We start from the raw sequence: 18,751 nt of genomic DNA, 5'->3' as shown, positions 1-18,751 counted from the left end.
TATTTACTCGCTGGGGGGCTTGGAAGTTCCCTCCTGGTTTGGAGCGGGCCATGCCGATGACGTCCCCCTGGTGTTTGGCTGGGTCTTCACTCCGGAGATGAGGATCTACGCCGGGTTCAACGTGACGGAAGCCGAGGCAGCTCTCTCCGCCAAGGTCATGAAGTTCTGGACAAACTTTGCCAAATCGGGGTAAGCATTAAATGGTTGATAATTATGAGACATGATTTTCGTGCTATTCCCTCTTTATTTCTCTCTTTCATCGTCTTTGTCCTCGATATTGTCGTCCTTGTTATCTCTATCTTTTTATACATCTACCCCTTAATCCCGTCTCATTTCTCATATTCTCCGCTGTCGATCCTGTTCAGTCTTTCTAATGATGGTTTCTTATTTCATGGTGAGCTATCTTCTCAGGGAGTAGATGCTGTCAGGTCATTCTCTCCTGCTATACATTGTACTTCTAGACTCCGTTCGTTTCCTAAGAATGCACTGTGTCCGAAAGAGCGCCAATTTTCGGCACCCCTGTTGCGTTTTGTCTTTATGAATTCCCCAGATGTAACGCGATTAAAAAAAAAAATCTTGTCGGATCTCCACCATTTCCATGTCATTTACATTGACAATATTATGATTTGGTAGTAAAGAATGTTCAAGTATTATTCGCTTGAACCCCAGTGGAAAGCGGACAAAATACACCACACTTTTACTAAACTTCAGTTGGAACGTCCACTTGTATTAGGCCTATGTAGCTTTAAGCGTAATCGAAAACCAAACCAACATGCAAGGTTGTGATCTTCTTTATGTCATCGTTGTGGAAAGTGATGAAACTGCAGCAAGCACTTGGTATCTTAAGGTCAATATTCTCTATAAACAATGTCTATGGCAGAGACCCAAGCAGATCCAGCTTCGACGCCCCCAGCGGCGAGGGACAGTATAGCTGGCCAGTGTTCACGGTGCCCGAACTCCGCTACAAGGAACTGTCCTACGAACTCGGAGAAGGCAGGGCCCTCAATGCCAGAAGATGCAGCTTCTGGAACCAGTATTTCGCTAACCTTCTAACTACAGGTCAGTCTACATTCATTGGTTTGGACGGGCTTATAAATACGCAGAGTAAACAAGTGATCAAAATAATAAAACCTATTGTAAACTTCTGCGGCTTTTATGGCAGACTACGAAATGCCGTTAAGACCGAGCGCAGCGGAAATCCTGGAATAAGCTGTTGCCACGCGTTCTACTAACAATTGTTTCTGATTGAAGGTTTGATGACAACAGCCATTCAAATTTCTGTGAGCAGACTATCAAATACGAGATTAGGCCTTTTCCATTTTCCATGATGTCTTCAACCTTTCCCATGTTTCCGTCTTATTTTGATACAAGTTAATATTAATCTAGTCAAAATGTTACAAACTCTATTATGTTCCTCGCAGAGGAGGCCATAATGATCGGAACAGCAGCGAATCATTCATAATGGTTCCAAAGCGTATTGTACTGAACAATGTTAATAAATTGTACTTTGTTTCGCAGCAAATTTAGGGTGAATCCCGTTTTGTTATATCTATCTTAGTGACCCGTCTGGTCGTGGCGAGTTGCAGCTATTGTTACTAAAATAGCAATTATGACAGTACTGAACATGCTGAAGGAAAGAATCGTAATGTAAACAGATGCTATGCAGTGTACATATCATTCTGATCATAAAAATTACAGCTGTATTAGCATTCTTCATCAGCATGCTAAGTATCGTTATTACTACTGCAACTACAGCTGCAATAACTATTATCATCAACATCGTTATCATAGTCATAAATGATCAATCATCATCATCATCATCATCATCATCATCATCATCGTTACCATCATCATCTTCATCCTCATCATTACAACTTCGGTTTAAATTGATTATGTAATGTTATAATCCAAGCCCCAGGAAGCGGCGCGGAATCCAGCGAGGCGCTCCGCGAGTGGGAGGAGAGCTTCGAAGACTGGAAGGACGTGGTCAGCGACTGGAAGAAACTGTTTGCCAAGTACAAGCAGAGGCAGTGTAACTAGAGCGAGGAACTATTCATGGATGCAATGGATACCAGCTACCTCCAAAGACCACGCCCACCTATAGGCCTACTTCCTGCAAGAGAAGCATGCAGTCGTGGGATGACATCCTCACTTTTCTCCAACCTGTGAAGTGAATGATTTACTCAAGCTTAGATTCAGATTTGATTTTAAATTTTGTCAGTTTCGAATTGCTCTCTAATTTTCCCCTCCCCGCCCTGCGTATAATGATATGTGGAAAATGCCAAATGTCAGAACGCCAAGTTGAATTGAACATAAATATTGAGTTATGCAGTGTCATATGTGAATATCGTCCGATAATATTCCCTCATCAATGTATTTCTCTAAATTTTCATGCTCGTAACTATCTCTGGGTACCTTTTGGAGTTATATTCATTAAACGGTAACACTTGTATTGACGGAGATAAGTTTGTGTGATTTCATTTTTTTTTTTCGTTGTCTTTCGCATTCGCTTGTTTGATATAATTTCTCATGCGCACCTTAACAAATAAAACATGTACAAATATGTGTAGGATGGAGAGGGAACCAAGTTTTTCGAAGAAATAGGAAGTTTTACGGCACTTCAGTGTCCACAGGGCAGTGACACGAATTGAATGTCTCTAACTCTACCCTTTGCTAGTATCCAAAGTACGGCAAATTTCAACACAATTTGACTACAACCGTCGTATATTGAAGCTCAACTTCTATTGCGCTATACTAGTTTCTGGAAAGCGGGAAAAAATGATTTGACATGCCATCTGTCGTAAATTTAGTTATGTAAAAGTTATAGTTAAAATTGATTTCAATCCAAATTAAAAATTATAAATTGGCATAGGTGTAAGGAAATTATAGATGCCGAAGCAAGGGCACATACCGGCAAAAATATAAGAAATTCTATCCACAAATAGACATAATAGACACACACATGTAAAATTATATGAATATATATTTTATTGGGATAAGACATACATGTGTGTATATAAATATATATATATATATATATATATATATATATATATGAAATACCAAAAACATCGCCCCAAATAAACGGATGTACATGTATACATATTCATCATGATGTAATCATACATTCGTTTCCATTAGCATAGGAAGATATGAGTTGATGAAAAAGCATTCTTCTGTTCTAGCTGAACTGCCTTGGCCAAACTCCAACGAGAGCTCCTTGTGCCGCAGTTCAGTGACGTCATATAAAGGCCAGGCATCTGGTCCATCGGTGGGCGTAACCCCACCCCTGCAAGACTTCCCCGGATGCCTGCGGGATTAAAGCAAGAGTTATTAAAACAATGAGATTATTCTCTCTCAATTCACTGGAAACTTGGTATAAAGAGAGCTGATACAATGAAATAATTATATATACTTATATTTCAAATTTCAGCTATATACTTGATGACATTATACTCTTAAGATTTCTGCCATTAATGGAGTAGGTTGGTTTGCCCCTATCCTGATGTCGAATTCAATGAAGTACCTACTCTAAATTCAGACCCTGGTTTTAATAAGTAATCACAGAACTCCGGTCTTAGACACCCGCTACTCCTAATGATCTGACTGGATCCCGGATTTCGGCCTCGCAATTTCCTACGTTTACTCCAATAAATGCAATAAAAGATCTGAGTTTATAAATCCCACCGTATAGTGTTAAGCCATAAATGAAGCAAACAATGTCTGAACTTCAAAGCGAGAGGGTTCCATTCTTGCATTTTGAAAAAATAAAGATGGGGCTAAACTAGCATTTTGAGCAAAAGGGACGCTCGCTGCGGTGTAAATAAACACTGTAGAAGCTAAAGTGGCAGCTAGGAAACCGGGAAAGCTTCTAAAAATATCATGCAAAATGCACATGTTATCAAGAACTGAATATTACCTGCCCGAAACAAAACATTATAGTCATTATCATAATGGACATGTCAAAGACTGGGGCCGAGACGCGGCCTAGCCCGGGAGCGACTGCATCTTGACACCTATAAAAATTACACGTCCGAGGCTACATTCTAGTTGTCGCAAATTCAGCCGCAACATGATCGTAGGTACAATGTATCAATGGGGTCTAAGTGGGGTTTAAGTCAGTTTGAATTTTTGACATTCAGGCTCATGTACCAGTAATCTCCAGAATATTAAGGTCTACTCAGTAACAGTAATGGCTTGTAATAATCATGTTAAATAAAGACCTGAGCAGAAATATGGTAGGGTGACATTCCTAGTGTGTGGTAACCACACTTGAGACACATGCAACTTCAAATTCTTGCTTTCCAGCTTTGTGTTTATGAGATGAATTATGGAGTCACACTCCCTCCAAATCAGTAGGAATGGAAATAGTGCGTTTTTGATTACCTAATTTCTTTATAAAGTTAGTACCTTTGTTATCTATAGATACTCTTAAAACAAATCATTCAGTTAAAACGTTCTTTACAAACGAAAGAAAAACTAACGATTCATTTTTTTTTGCATTATCAATCACATAATAAGCTGTTAAAATGACATAAAAGAAAATAGTAACAGATAAAATTGGAGAGGAGAAGGAACAAATTAGACAATGGTTGACATCAACACCAAAGTCACGAAGAAGAGGTCTTCTAGTAGAATGATAAACGTTTGTCAGTTTTTTTTTTTTTTAACTCAGTACTGAGTTTTAAATAAGGACTTGTCTTTATATCTGCTGAAAGTGTGGGAAAGACAGGACAATAAAAGACTACAGTTTTTTTCGAAATAATAATGATTATCAAATGAGGAATCCTAAGGCCAAGGAAGACCAGTGATTCTAACTGAGGTGGATGCCATCTTCTTTAAATCCTTTAATGCAAGAGCACAGCATAGGCACGTGACTATCTGATCGATAACCTGTCAAATAAGAGTGAAATGATGTACTCAAAGGAGAACTAATCGACGTTGAATACTCGTCGTCTTGCATCCCCATTTTCCATTCTCCTGCATTTCAAGCATGCAGTGGAGCAATGACTAACCCTGACTTGGCAAAGTTGGTCCACGCCTTCATAATTTTCACCGAAAGCGCCTTTTCCTCCTCTGTCACGTTGTGACCTCGAACATGGTAGAGTTCATCGATGAATGGCATTCCGAAGACGTAGATGAGATCCTCGCCGTGGCCAGCTTTCAACCAGGGCGTCGACGGCAAGATGTCCCTGTACTGGAAGACACTCCTGCGAAAACGGAAGTGTATCGTGACTTAGTTTAAAGGGATGGTATAGTTTCGGTTGAGATTGCCATCATGTTTCCAACTTTTTTTAAATGATATATATAATATATATATATATATATATATATATATATATATATATGCTATTATTTGTTTCTGGTCAGTTTCCCCTTTCTTTGTTTAAAAAAAATATAGATATATATTTATATCAGATTATGAGAAATATTAGTATGAAAGAGCATATGATTATAAGGAACTTAAGTTTATTTGATGAAATTGGTTTTAAAGTTTATTATGCAAAACAAAGCGATTCTAATAAAAGGTGGGACCCCTTTTATTAGGATCGCTTTGTTTTACTTCTGTTTTTGCACATCCCAGCCATTTCAAAACCGACTTTCACCGATCAAACTTTGAATTCATCTTCGAATTGTATGCTCTTTAACATTTTGATAAAGTGGTTTCTAAGTATCTCGCAAAAAAAAAGTTAAAAAGCTGGATCCTCATCTCAACCAATTCCATTCATCCCTTTAAATTTCAACAACGGGTCAGCAAACATTGTGTCATCATGAGTGAAAAATTGAAAAATATATACAGAAATTATAAAGTGCAATTACTGTTCTACGCATTATTAATGACATCATTGTGTTTTATCATCAATGCTCAATTCAATGTGACTTGAGCTGATTCTACATTCACTTTTTCTTTCCTTTAGAAAAGTTCAATTTTGACCGACTTCGTATAAGAACATATTTTTAGAGGGAGTTGAGCAGATTGCTCTTGCAATGTCATGGTTCTGAAAACATATATAGCTAATCATACCTCCTTGATTGGACCAAGCATGTCGAGGGGGTAAAGGCGTACCTCCATGATCAGACGTGGTTCCTGCTTACACAACCTCTCTCCGACAAGTCAATCAAAAGTCAATTTGTCAGCGATAGCCAATCAAAAGTGGCAATCTGAAGCCTACTTACTACAAATAGCCAATCAAACGTGGTCTCTCGAGCCTACCATAGATTAACCAATCAGACGTCGCCTCTCAAGTCTGTAATATTATACTTACCACAAATTGGCAATGGTGGAAACGTGGTCTCTCGTACACGAGCTCTTCGATTAGCCGATCAATGGGCCGAATGCATAAACGCTAGCAATTGCTTGTGCTAGCCTTTTACTCGAATCCGTATGCATAAAAACAAGCAATTGCTTGCATGCAGAAGCTTTTGCTACCAAGCACAAGCAATTGCTTGGTGCCCTCAAGCAATTGCTTAGAGACCAAGCATTTGCTTAAAAACGTATGCATAAAACATACCTTTTGCTAGTTCTTGCTAGCGATTGCTTACGATTTTCCAAGCTCTGTAAAATGAGCTTGAGCTTTTGCTTAACCGGAACGTTCCCTTTTTTTATCATTTTCATATTCATGAAAGAAAGACCACACTTGTGAAGGAGTGGAATAAATCTACAAGAAATTACTTCTGAGTAGTGTAAGACACTTTTTCATTTCAACAACGGGAATGTCCAGTGTTTAGCACGCAAAATGTGATGAAAATCAGGTAGGATGTCTGACTTCGGTAGAGAGCAAGGAGACCTCTCTCCGCGTGCGATCTGGCAGATCCGGGCTACTATAAGCTGCAGTGATGAGAATCAGCCAGTAATACGTATGTGTGTATAGATGTGTGTGTATGTGTGTGTGTGTGTGTGCATTTCATAGCTCTTCTGCTATGTCAGGAAATGTTTCCACACACACATGCCTTTTCAAATACATGCTGTCACACTCGCCTTTGTTCTTGTATTCGCACAGGCGTGAAGTCCCTTTTGTTGAAAACGCAAGCAATTGCTTGTGCGGGACAAGCAAAAGGTGTTAGCATAAGCAAAAGATTATGCATATGGATTTAAGCAATTGCTTGAGGTAGACCTTTTACTAGACGAGCTTGTGCTTTTGTTTTATGCATTCGGCCCAATAACTCCGCAAAGTATGAGCCAAGATACAGATTATGTTAGGACGAGCGAATAAGAATGTATCGTATCAGTTACTTTATTAAGTAGTTTGAAAAAACGCTGCTTACTTTGAAGATGGATGAGTAAATATGTACTTGAAGAGGGTGCTATGTCCGTAATCGGCGTGGGTTCTAAGAACCTTCTCTGTGGTGCAGGCATAGTCGACATCGGTGAGAAAATCAACCGTATTCTGGAAAAAGTCCGTCCAGGAATAATTGACAGAGGACCAGTTGGCATAAATCTCCAGGGTAAGCGAGCGAAACTCGTCACCAGAGTAACCGCTTTGGGCGAGTCCCCGCGATACGGTGTTGCGGAAAAATGAGGCACCCACTCGCGGTCGGTACGGAGTGCCGCGACGAGCAGGGAAGTACCACATCAACTCTGTCGTGCCCTCGTCTTTCATATAGCCCGCCATCAGCGGACATCGCTTAAACTCGCCTCGCTCGTAGAGGTTTGCCGGTGTGTCGTCCAAGAAGTATCCGTCCACGAAAACCGGGTACTTGCGATAAATCTGTTTAGTAATTGAGGTTGATTTTGTTGTTGTTGTTGTTGTTGTTTTTAAAGAGAACGAGATTGCGAAGAGAAGGGAATTTGTTTAACGTGATTACATATACGTGAATGTAAAATAAGTGACTTAACATTATTGCTCCGATCCCGAATGAATCCAGAAAAAGAGGACAAATGTTTGGCGCATTTATTTTCGCCGTTATACCAGACATGTAAGGGATTATGGTAGATAAGACGATCATGAACGAGAGAGACAGGAGGAGGGGTTAGGTAAAGAGACAGAATAGAATATGATTCTTTACAACTTTTCTTCAATGATCTTAAACTCTTTCACATAGATTTATTTTGAAATTGTTCATACAAGGTTGCATTTTGTAGGTTTTACGACAATTTTCCCCATTTCGCTACTACAATACAACTATGATAACAATAAACAATACTAACAATCTTGTTTGTCATGTATGCCAATGTCTATACCATATCTTTCGACATAATCATTTGAGAAAACATGATCAAAATTCACTTGTGCCGCTGTTCGCAGAAGCTGCCTTGAGTCAGTTCTTCTCAAGCAGGACACGAGGGCCGATGTATCGGTCGTTTGACACCCCAGTGCGCTTCCCAGATTAAAAGCCCTGTTTCGATCTCTGTGAACTGGAGTATCTTCGAAGGCCCAACGTGAGAAGCTATTTCCGCTCTATTCAAAGAAAGTATGAAACAGTAATATCCGAATTACGCATGGAATTTATTCTGTAAATGAAAATGCCATCGAGAATTTAAAGGGTGTGTACAGTTCTGGTCGAGGTGAGGATTTAGCTTTTAACATTTTGCGAGATATTCAGAAACCACTCTATGAGATGTCAAAGAGCATGCAATTCTAAAAGGTATCAAAAGTTTATTTGATGAAAATCGGTTTTGAAATGGCTGAGATATCCAAAAACAAGGGGAAACAAAGAGATCCTAATAAAGTTGTGGCATGTCGCCTTTTATCATTATTACTTTTTGGATATCTCAGCCATTTCAAAACCAATTTTCATCAAATAAACGTTGAATCCTTCTTAAAATTACATGCTCTTATTATTTCATAAGAGGTTTCTCACTATCTCACTTAGAAATGTTCAAAACATGAATCCCTTACCTCAACCAGTACTGTACAGTCCCTTTAAGATCAACTTTCTGTGTGGTAGGCCCTATTTTGTCTTAATATAGTTCTCACTATCAACATGACCAGCCCACACTAGTTCGAAAAATGTAATTTGCACCTCTTATCTTTTGAACTAAGACAATTTAGTTTGGGCTGTCGTATTGTAAAACGTTTTGGTTTATAATCATTACCATCATTATTACATATTGGGAATTAATCGACTTTTATTTTGTTTGTGTTTCTCAGCATATTGCTCAATCTCAGGTAGTATGGCCCGAATCTTAACATTATGAATAACCCAGCACAAACAAACAAACAAACAAACAAACAAACAAACAAACAAACAAACAAACAACAACAGAATACACCCGAAGTTCCATCAGCGTTACTATGGTAAATTGTGTCAGAAATGTTCAGTTAATTCGAATGGCGTCAGCATGCTCAAGGCTGATGAGGCAAATTTGCCTTCAATATCGGACCAATCAGTGAATTGTGAGTTCATTACGTAGGACTACATCGTTTGTTCTGAAACGCGATGACGCGCGTGCTACCGACTTCTGAATCACAATGCTGTGATCGAGAACACGAGTCCGCGTTCTGTCAGTTTTGAGCAGTTGTCATACCCACAAGGCGATCATAATGATGAAATAAAGGGCATGCTATACCTCTCAAAGTTTCCATAGTGACAGTTCCTACAGAAAAGATCACAATATTGACTCAAACGTCACGTGAGTACAGGCCCATTTTCACAGACTCCCACAGAAAAATCTTCCTGATCGGCCGCTTGAATACCGCGTATATCAGACAGGGCACTTTGCCAAATCTTGATAAGCACCCAATAGCGTGACTGCATGGGATAACAGTAAATGCACGTACCCTTTTCTTACCCTCTCCCATCTTACCTTTACAATATTGACGATCCCTCCCTCCTCCAATCAAACATCATGCTTTAATATACAATGACATGCACCTAAAATTATGTGCTTGTTCAGTCGTAATTGGTGTTTCCCGCCATCGTGCACTTCACACATCTCTTTCTTCACTTTTATCGGTCTATCCACCTATCTGTCTGCCTGTTTGTCTATCTATCTATCTATCTATCTATCCATGTATGTATGTATGTATGTATGTATGTATGTGTGTATGCATGTATGTGTCTGTGTGTGTATGTATGTATGTCTTGTATGTATCTATGTATCTATCTATATAAACATAATTATTCATCTTTCTTTCTATCCATCTATCTATCTATCTATCTATCTATCTATCTATCTATCTATCTATCTATTATTATCATTGTTATTATTATTATTATTTTATTCTAATCTTTTGTCAGGGTATATAGCCCATTCATCAATAAGCACCAATAAGCACACCGTGCTGAATTAGACCATCTTCATATTTAACGTCTCACTGGATGGCAAAGAGAAATGTATGGCTCTCTATAAAAAGAGCCGGAGTCCTGACACTGAAAAGGGGGTACTGCACTATAGAATGTAGGGTTAAAAGGACTAATTATGCCACATTAATAACCACCCACCTGCATGATGGCCTGAGTGAACAAACCCCGGCTCAATTTGGACAGCATGAGGAAATCAACACTTCCTGAACCAGCGCTCTGTCCGAACAGCGTGATACGACCAGGATCTCCACCAAACGCTTCAACAGAAGAAAAAACAAACAAACAAACAAACAATGATAATAAAGTAATAATGATGATTATGATAATGATGATAATGGTAAATGATATAAGATTTAAAAAAAAATAGGCATAAAGCAGAGAAAGAATTAAGGCAAATGCATTGCCTCGATATCACCGACCCTACCCCCCCCCCCCCTTGTACAAAGTTCCGTCTTCATGAGTGATCTTAAAGGGTGTATATAGTTCTGGTCGAGGTGAGGATTTAGCTTTTAACGTTTTGCGAGATATTCAGAAACCACTCTGTGAGATGTCAAAGAGCATGCAATTCTAAGCGGTATCAAAAGTTTATTTGATGAAAATCGGTTTTGAAGTGGCCGAGATATCCCCCCCCCCCAAAAAAAAAAAGGTGAAACAAAGAGATCCTAATAAAATTGTGGCCTGTAGTCTTTTATTATTATCATCACTTTTTTTATATCTCAGCCATTTGAAAACCAATTTTCATCAAATAAACGTTGAATCCTTCTTAAAATTACATGCTCTTTCATATTTTATAAGAGGTTTCTCATTATCTCACTTAGGAATGTAAAAAACACGAATCCCCACCTCAATCAGTACTATGCAGCCCCTTTAATCTTTTTTTTAATCATCAATTTTGATACTACATCTACTACTATGATACTACTGCTGTTACTTCAGGGCCTACTACTACTGCTACTAACAATGATGATAATAATAATGATGATACCACTACTAATTCTACTATTACAACTACTACTGCTATTACTACTATATAACTATTGCTGCTGCTGCTGCTGCTACTACTACTACTACTACTACTACTACTACAGTACTGCTACTACCACCACCATCACCACTACTATTATTACTATTAGGCCTACTACTACTACTACTACTTCTACTACTACTACTACTACTACTACTACAATGTGTACTACTATTCTACCTCTACTGACTGTACAACTACTACACCAATTATACTATTAATTGTTAATGATTTTACAAGGCTTTTTACAAGTTTACAAGGCTTATTGCTCTTCTCTGTTGACCCCCCATTCACATGAATTTACGCATCGGCTCTTGTTCTTGTTGTTTTGTGTATGTGTGTATATTTCTTTTGATTTTCATATATTTGTATCTATGTGTTTTCATTGTATGAATTGTTTGATGATTTTATGTCGAATGGAAATAAATTTGAACTTTGAACTTTGAACTTTGAATGATACTACTAACACATCTGGGCTCTTATTGGTAAGAATAGCAATGTAGTATTGATTAGTGTGTACACTGAATTTGTGTTGTCATGGTTACTATAACATCGAATGTGTGTATCAAACACTGCAATAATAACAATTGTTAATTACGAACCATTTTTTTCTGACATCAGCGCGACTTGTTAAAATGAAAACAACAAAATAAGCCAGACAAACGGAGCAACAAAACATTGCCATTGTCCTGGTTCACATAGGGAATGTCTAGATTTTAGCCAATTAAGTATATATTGTGGATATCATCGCGTAGAGTAGCCATGGTAACTCGTTTTTTCGTGACAAACGTGGCTATTTTGAAGAATTCTCGTGATGCGCGGTCTTGATAACTGACATCAGCGGAAGTTAATATTCTTCTCAATTTCCTGGATTTTTTTTTTCTTTTTACTGCTATTCGGATGTTTTCGTTGACCGGATTATTTTCCCATTAAAATGAAAGCGAAAAAAAAAAACGAGGGAGAAAGAGAAAAAATAGTAACAAAATAAATTATGCGCTGTTTAGTATTGCGAAGGTGAAGTTCAGTTAAGCCCACAATTTTGTGCTTATTTGGTGTAATCTGGAGTAAACCCAAAGCAACAGAATTCATAATCTTGATAAAAAGATTCACCAGTTCGTAAATTCATTTCTCACACATAATTATCTAATCACAAAATACAATACATATCAGTGGACACAACAAAGTATCAAGATAGTCAAAATACGACCCAAACACCATGAACACAGAAACTAATTCCTGAAGTGGATGCACAATGATGCCTTTATGATAAGTACATAACACAGGGAATGTTTTAGGCAAATGACGGAATAAAAACTTTTAATTTATGACTACTAAAACTGTGGAAAATGACAAAAATAACAATGCCCATAAATGATAACCTGTACTTCGATTGAGTGCGCCCGGAGATTTTATGGTAACTATAGCAGAATTCCTTTTTAATTCAATTCAATTCTATTCAATTCAATTCAATTCAATTCAATTCAATTCAATTCAATTCAATTCAATTCAATTCAATTCAATTCAATCCAATTCAATTCAATTCAACTCCTTTTCATTCCATTTAATTCAATTCATTTGATTTATTTTCAATCTTTTTTTTTTCCAACAAACATAACAAAGAACAAATTGGGAATTGTATCATTGTCATGCATTCAACTGTGCAAAAGATTACTGATAGTTAATAAATAAAGATATACATGTACATGCATACCAGCAAAACTTATGTTCAGAGAAAAAAAAAATTGAAATGCCCACTTAAAAGCATGCTTGTATATTGTGAGCCACTCAAAGGATTCTTATTAAAATAATTGTTCACAAACATTTAGCACAAAAGCAGTTTAAGACAGGACAGAACAAGCAAAATTCTTGAAACATGACTTATCCATGAGATAAACATATCTGATATACTCAGTCTTTGTTTGTAATGTATTAAATAGCAAACTGCACAAAGGGAAAAATTAAAGATAGCATATCAGGAAAAGCAAAAGACAAAAAAAAAGGATATTTAGAAGAAAAAAAAAGTGCCATTCATCAAAAGGTTAACTACTGATTCTTTCTTCGATCTCAAACAATACAAATTATAACAAAGCACTCATCTGATGGCTTTGTCACACGCGGGTTATGACTCACGTCTGACTTTCAGACCGTAGGGTTCTGGGTTCGAATATCGCCTTTTGCAAACATTTTTTGACGACGCATTTATTTGACTAATAATATTTATAATGACAGGAGGATAGCAATATTGGTGATGATGATGATAACATATATAATGTTATGGTCTTCTTTATCCAAGTTAGCCACTTCATTGCGAACGTTGATCTACCAGAGGGCTCTGCCGTACACTATTACTACCCTATAGCCAGGTACCCATTTATACTCCTGTGTCGAAAGGGACATGATGGGTATAAACATCCTGCCCAAGGACGTAAGCACTGGAGGGATTCGAAGGGGTCCTCCAACTAAAAGTCAGGAGTCTTATCAACTATATATATCACATCCCCCCCCCCCCAAATAGAAGCCCTCGAGTATTCAGTTCGCAACATCTCATACCGATAATTAATCATGGATGTACCTCGAATGTTGTAGAAAATCCAAGAGATAGCAGCCACTTGATCAATCATGCCAACATTTCCAGGAGCTTCCTTGTCCCCTGTAGGAACGACAAAAATGAGAAAAAAGAATTACCCTGTTCACAAAAATGAGCGATTAAAACACCTTTGCAAATTACGGGGTAGATTATTGAAAAATACAGAAAAGCATGGTATTCATAATTGATAGTTTAATGAACTTTGATAAAGTAAATCTCAGATACAAAAACATCCCCCCAAAACAGAAAAGTGTGCAAGAAAGAATCCAAAATATACAAATCGTGCGCAATCACTTATTAGATTAAATATTGGTTACTTATAGATTCCTATGACTTACAGTGATACCCAAAATAGAATTAATTTCAATTAGTTGTTAATCACCCATTAGAGGGATTAAAGAAATTTTCCCGTTAAAATCAATTTCAGTTGATTGCTTATCACACATTAGTGGGAGTGAAGACATTTTCCAATTAAAACTTTTTTCAATTGATCGAAGTTTATCACTCATTAGCCGGAATGGAGACATTTTCCTATCAAAATTAATTTCAGTTGGCTGTTTATCACTCATTAGCGGAAATGAAGACATTTTCCAATCAACAGGGGCGTATACATGTAAATTCATTAATGGCTCTTTAATCCGGAAATGAAATAAGATTCGTAATTCCGAAAATTCGCTTTGTAGTACGCACCGTAAACGACCTTCTGAATAACAAACCTTTTTTTTTAACCATTTTTAGATTAACGGATTCTTGGGAATAACAAACCTTAATTAATTTTCGGAATAACTAACATCACTCTATTTTTGAAACAATTTCATATTTTGGTGTTGTCTTAATGCAAGTGGTGCATTTATGACTTCATGATTTATTCGATATTCTGATGACTATACGAAAAAGAAATTGTGCGCGTTTTACAACATTTTTACAATATACTGCGCAGTTTATGCCTTCATTCACAATTTACGACGGGGTTCATGGGTCCAATGGAACAAGAGATAATGTAACATGGAAATAGAGTTTATAATGGAGCTAAACAACATGCCATGAGCTCGATGTAGGGTTTGTTTCGTCAGCGATTATGTGAATAAAAAAAACATTTCTCTTATGGACGCGACGATCTATTGTTGAACAAATTAGAATCGAAGTAACATAAGTCTTACTTGTCGTGAATCTTGAGAAAATGCCCACCCGGTAGTTAATCGTTACCACTATGACATCACCAACAGCAGCCAGGGGAACCCCGTAGTACATGTATGTCATGGCTGAACCCGTGACAAATGTTCCACCGTGAATGAATACGAGCACCGCAGCATGGTTTGGCTGTATGGATCATAGTAATTATATCATCGATAAGAACAGTGATGCTACCAGTGATAATTACAGAGGCAATCAAGAATGAATACAATGAATAATTTATCAAATTTAAATGACTGAGGTTTTTAATGAAATTAAAATGACTGAGGTTGTAAAAACAAAAACACTAGAAAGATGTTGTTTGTGTGTGTGTTTGTGTTTATTCTTTTAGAAAGCTGTGCGATGCAGATTAGAAATATACGTGGTGACGTTGTGTAGCTATGATATTATGAAACTGCGAGATAAATCCCTCTGCATTAGTCAACTGTTATTTAGCGGTATTTAGCAACAGTTCTGTCCCTACCGAATGAAAGACGACATAATCACTGAAGAATGTTATCATATTGACTTTGAAGACAACGTTGTCACTAGTAAATATTAATATAGAAATATTGTAGGCTTCCATTTATATGACCATAAGTTGAAATTGATTGCAAACTCATCAAACTTCCTTAACTCACTCGACATGCCATTTATTTGAATCAAGACATATCTTTGCCCATAAACATATTAACAAAAGAAATTTTAATAAGCGTTTTTTTCCTTCAGAGATTGCTTCAACACAATCCACTCTGCACATATCATGATTGTCCATGCAGTCCTTCTTATGCATTTACACAGACAAGACCTTGGGACTTAGGGGTACATTAATAAAAAACACAGATGTCTTACTTTAGGGTGGGGCACAAACACATTGAGGTAGAGACAATCTTCGTCCACCACGGGGAAGTTGCGGTACACTGGCTGCATGCATGCGGGTTTGAATTCTGTGGCGTTTATGTAACCGGACCAGGGCGTCTTGGGCTTTGGTGGGCTGAACCGCTCCGGTGGGTCAGCATAGGGCACCCCCTTTGTATAAAAAACAACAAACAAACAAACAAAAAACTGTGAGTGTATTTATACTATATGATGTGTTTAGGGAAATCAAACACATTTGCCATACTGGTTCACTTAGCTTTAACAGTCCTCATGCATAATCCTCGATATCGGTTATCCCAGCATCGTGCAATGTTTCCTTTGCAGCTCTATATGTTTAATTATTGGTTTCTTTTTCTTGTTTGGCATATTAAAACATTGCTTATTTTGTATGCTTGTATATGCATTTGTTGTTGTTGTTTTTTTCAGCGTCAGCGTCACATTCAGGACTGAATCCTTCGAGTCCATACAGAATTAAAAAAAATAATACATGTAATTCTGTGAAAGAAATCACTTCGCGTGTTCTGATCGGTCGCTGTCTCTGGACAATAGAGATGAATATAATGACATAATTTTGACAATAGTAGGTGACCATATTGGCAAGCAGTGTCAACCTTAACTTGGCTCCATATATACACATATGTAAAATGAGTCGAACAATTATAAACACGCTGCGTCATGCGTGTTGTGTCCCCCCCCCCCAAAAAAAAAGCATAATGCAACCTGTTAGTATATTGTGTCAGTATAGCAACTGCATCATTTTTACGTGGACGTGAGAAAAGATCAAAATTATTTTCTTACGACGCTTCTGACCCCTGCCCAGTATATAGTCCGATTGCAAAGATAATTCTCACACATACCATGTTGCTCGGGTGACGAGGAATCTTGCAAGCAATGTGGTTATTTCGTTATGTTCTGATGTATTTTATTTGTTTCTCTTGCTCTTTCGGCTTCCTTTTCCTTTACGCCCCTTTCCTTCCTTTCATAGTTTTCGTTACCAGGTTGTTTGTTTAATAAGCCCAACATTTTCATAGGGACCTATACCTTACAAGCTCTGCTTTTTAGTAGGTCCCCCACATTTCATGTTTGTAAAATTGTCTTCTTTTGTATTCTTTGTAATTACGACGCTATGTCCTGTCTTAGGTTCAATCGATTGTATCATGTTACTTGTGTTTGAGATGTGGAACAATAAAATCAATCAATCAATCAAAACATACCTGCACGTATTGAACTAAATGACTGTATTCCTTTGCCACCCCCTTCCTTTGAAAAAAGGGAAGAGGAGCTAGGGAGTAGGTGTCATTAGTAGGATAATCTGACATAGCCTGGTCGGGGAAGCCGCGAAGCCCCGGCCTCCACACCTCTACACGTGAAAAAAAAATTGATTGATTTGAATTCACTTCCACTTTGTGTTCACGAAGAACAAGGAGATAAACGTAAGTAAAATACGATGATTTTTTTTTTTTTCAGGCGGCGTAAATGATAGTCAAAGCAAATGCTTTCGTAGCAACAAATGGTAATGCAATAGTTCAGAACAAATAAGAAGATACATTATAGCGTATATAATATTGTTGTTTGTTTACTTGTTTGTTTGTTTGTTGTTGTTGTTGTTGTTGTTGTAAACAAGTTTGTTCTATTTTGGTCATGGGCGGCCCTCGGGTTCAGAACACCAATTCAAAGAAACACATCCTGCCAAAAAAGACCAAAAAAGTTTTGATGATCTTGACAATGGGAAAAGAATTACAAAGTTTCCTCATCAGCAGATACTGATTACCAGATGAGGATACGTGTGCTGATAACAGGGATGATTAGATGACATGATTACAGACAAATTATGAGATTATGATAACACCTGTAAAATTCATGGTGCTGATGGTGACCAAGGAAGAATAGTTACTGCAATGATATTTACCAAAATAAAGTCTGATTACGATGCTGATATAACAATGGTAACGATAGTAGAATGATAGAAGAAACGATATTAGTAGTCACTAATGAGGAATAATATACATTAAAAGTAGCAATACTACATGTATATAGCACAAATCATTACCCCTAGCTTTATTGTTGCATTTTGAGTGTTGATTTTTTTTTTCCATCCGGAAGATACACGCAGAGTTAGACAACGTAAAAGGTTCGGACGATTATCACAGCTGTCAATGCTATATTCACTTTTGTCACCATTGCGAAGTACACATTATTTCTATTCATTTGTTCATTATTATATCTTGTGTTAAACTTTATGATCTGTACAGTGCTTACAAATTATTAACAATGACATATGAAATGTACACTTTGTATTTGTATTACCTTTTTTTTTTTTGTTGGACGGAAATAAAAAGCCCAATGGAAACAAATCACTCATGATAAGCAATATGAGATTTATCATGCAATCAAATAGATTGTTGGAAAGTGTATACTGGAACTTACCAGGAACACGTCGACCAGTTTATCGACATTGATATGTCGCTTCTCGGAGAATTGTACAGTTTTCCCAATGATGACTCCGTCGTGAACTCGAACTCGAACTGTCTCCGCAGTAATGAGCAGAGTTGCGGAACAGCAAATCATGAGCCACTGTGCCCTTGAGAAACACATCGTTCCCATCTCTCAGATTTACTTTGTGTTTTCTTTGACAGAACACGTTAACAAAATGAAATGAAAATGAACTTTCCAATTTGTCGGGAAGAGCGACCCTCACAACGTAGAGGCATTAAAAAAGAACGAGGTGAGTAGAAGCTTCAGATACTGAAAATCTATTTATATTTTCGGTATTCCAGCTATATTCCTTGGCAGCCTGTTCCAATCTTATAGTTACTGCCATCACCTTGCTTAATATTTGT

The 18,751-nt window shown here is 37.4% G+C and overlaps 1 protein-coding gene across 1 annotated transcript; it reads right to left on the bottom strand.

The window, feature by feature from the left end:
• Positions 1 to 2,148: 2,148 nt before the first annotated feature.
• Positions 2,149 to 18,506, bottom strand: LOC139731776 (cholinesterase-like). The gene is made up of 9 exons (XM_071642655.1): positions 18,339 to 18,506; positions 15,885 to 16,061; positions 15,020 to 15,179; positions 13,845 to 13,922; positions 10,387 to 10,505; positions 7,267 to 7,709; positions 5,016 to 5,210; positions 3,127 to 3,310; positions 2,149 to 2,163 (listed from the first exon to the last, which is right to left on the bottom strand). The coding sequence occupies exons 1-9, from the start codon at positions 18,504 to 18,506 to the stop codon at positions 2,149 to 2,151; spliced, it is 1,539 nt and encodes a 512-aa protein (XP_071498756.1).
• Positions 18,507 to 18,751: the final 245 nt, after the last annotated feature.

This window comes from Diadema antillarum, unplaced genomic scaffold (genome assembly GCF_040938485.1).
Source record: "Diadema antillarum isolate AM-2024a unplaced genomic scaffold, OU_Dant_1.0 seq00000384_RagTag, whole genome shotgun sequence".
NCBI lineage: Eukaryota > Metazoa > Echinodermata > Echinoidea > Diadematoida > Diadematidae > Diadema > Diadema antillarum.
This window is presented reverse-complemented; position numbering and strand designations above follow the sequence as displayed.

Bases quoted from the DNA above. Each gene is read 5' to 3' on its own strand.
- LOC139731776 (XM_071642655.1), bottom strand. From the start codon at position 18,506: ATGTGTTTCTCAAGGGCACAGTGGCTCATGATTTGCTGTTCCGCAACT. The intron at 16,062-18,338 runs GTAAGTTCCAGT...TTTTATACAAAG, and splicing joins AACTGGTCGACGTGTTCCTG to GGGGTGCCCTATGCTGACCC. The intron at 13,923-15,019 runs GTAAGACTTATG...TCGTTCCTACAG, and splicing joins TTTCTCAAGATTCACGACAA to GGGACAAGGAAGCTCCTGGA.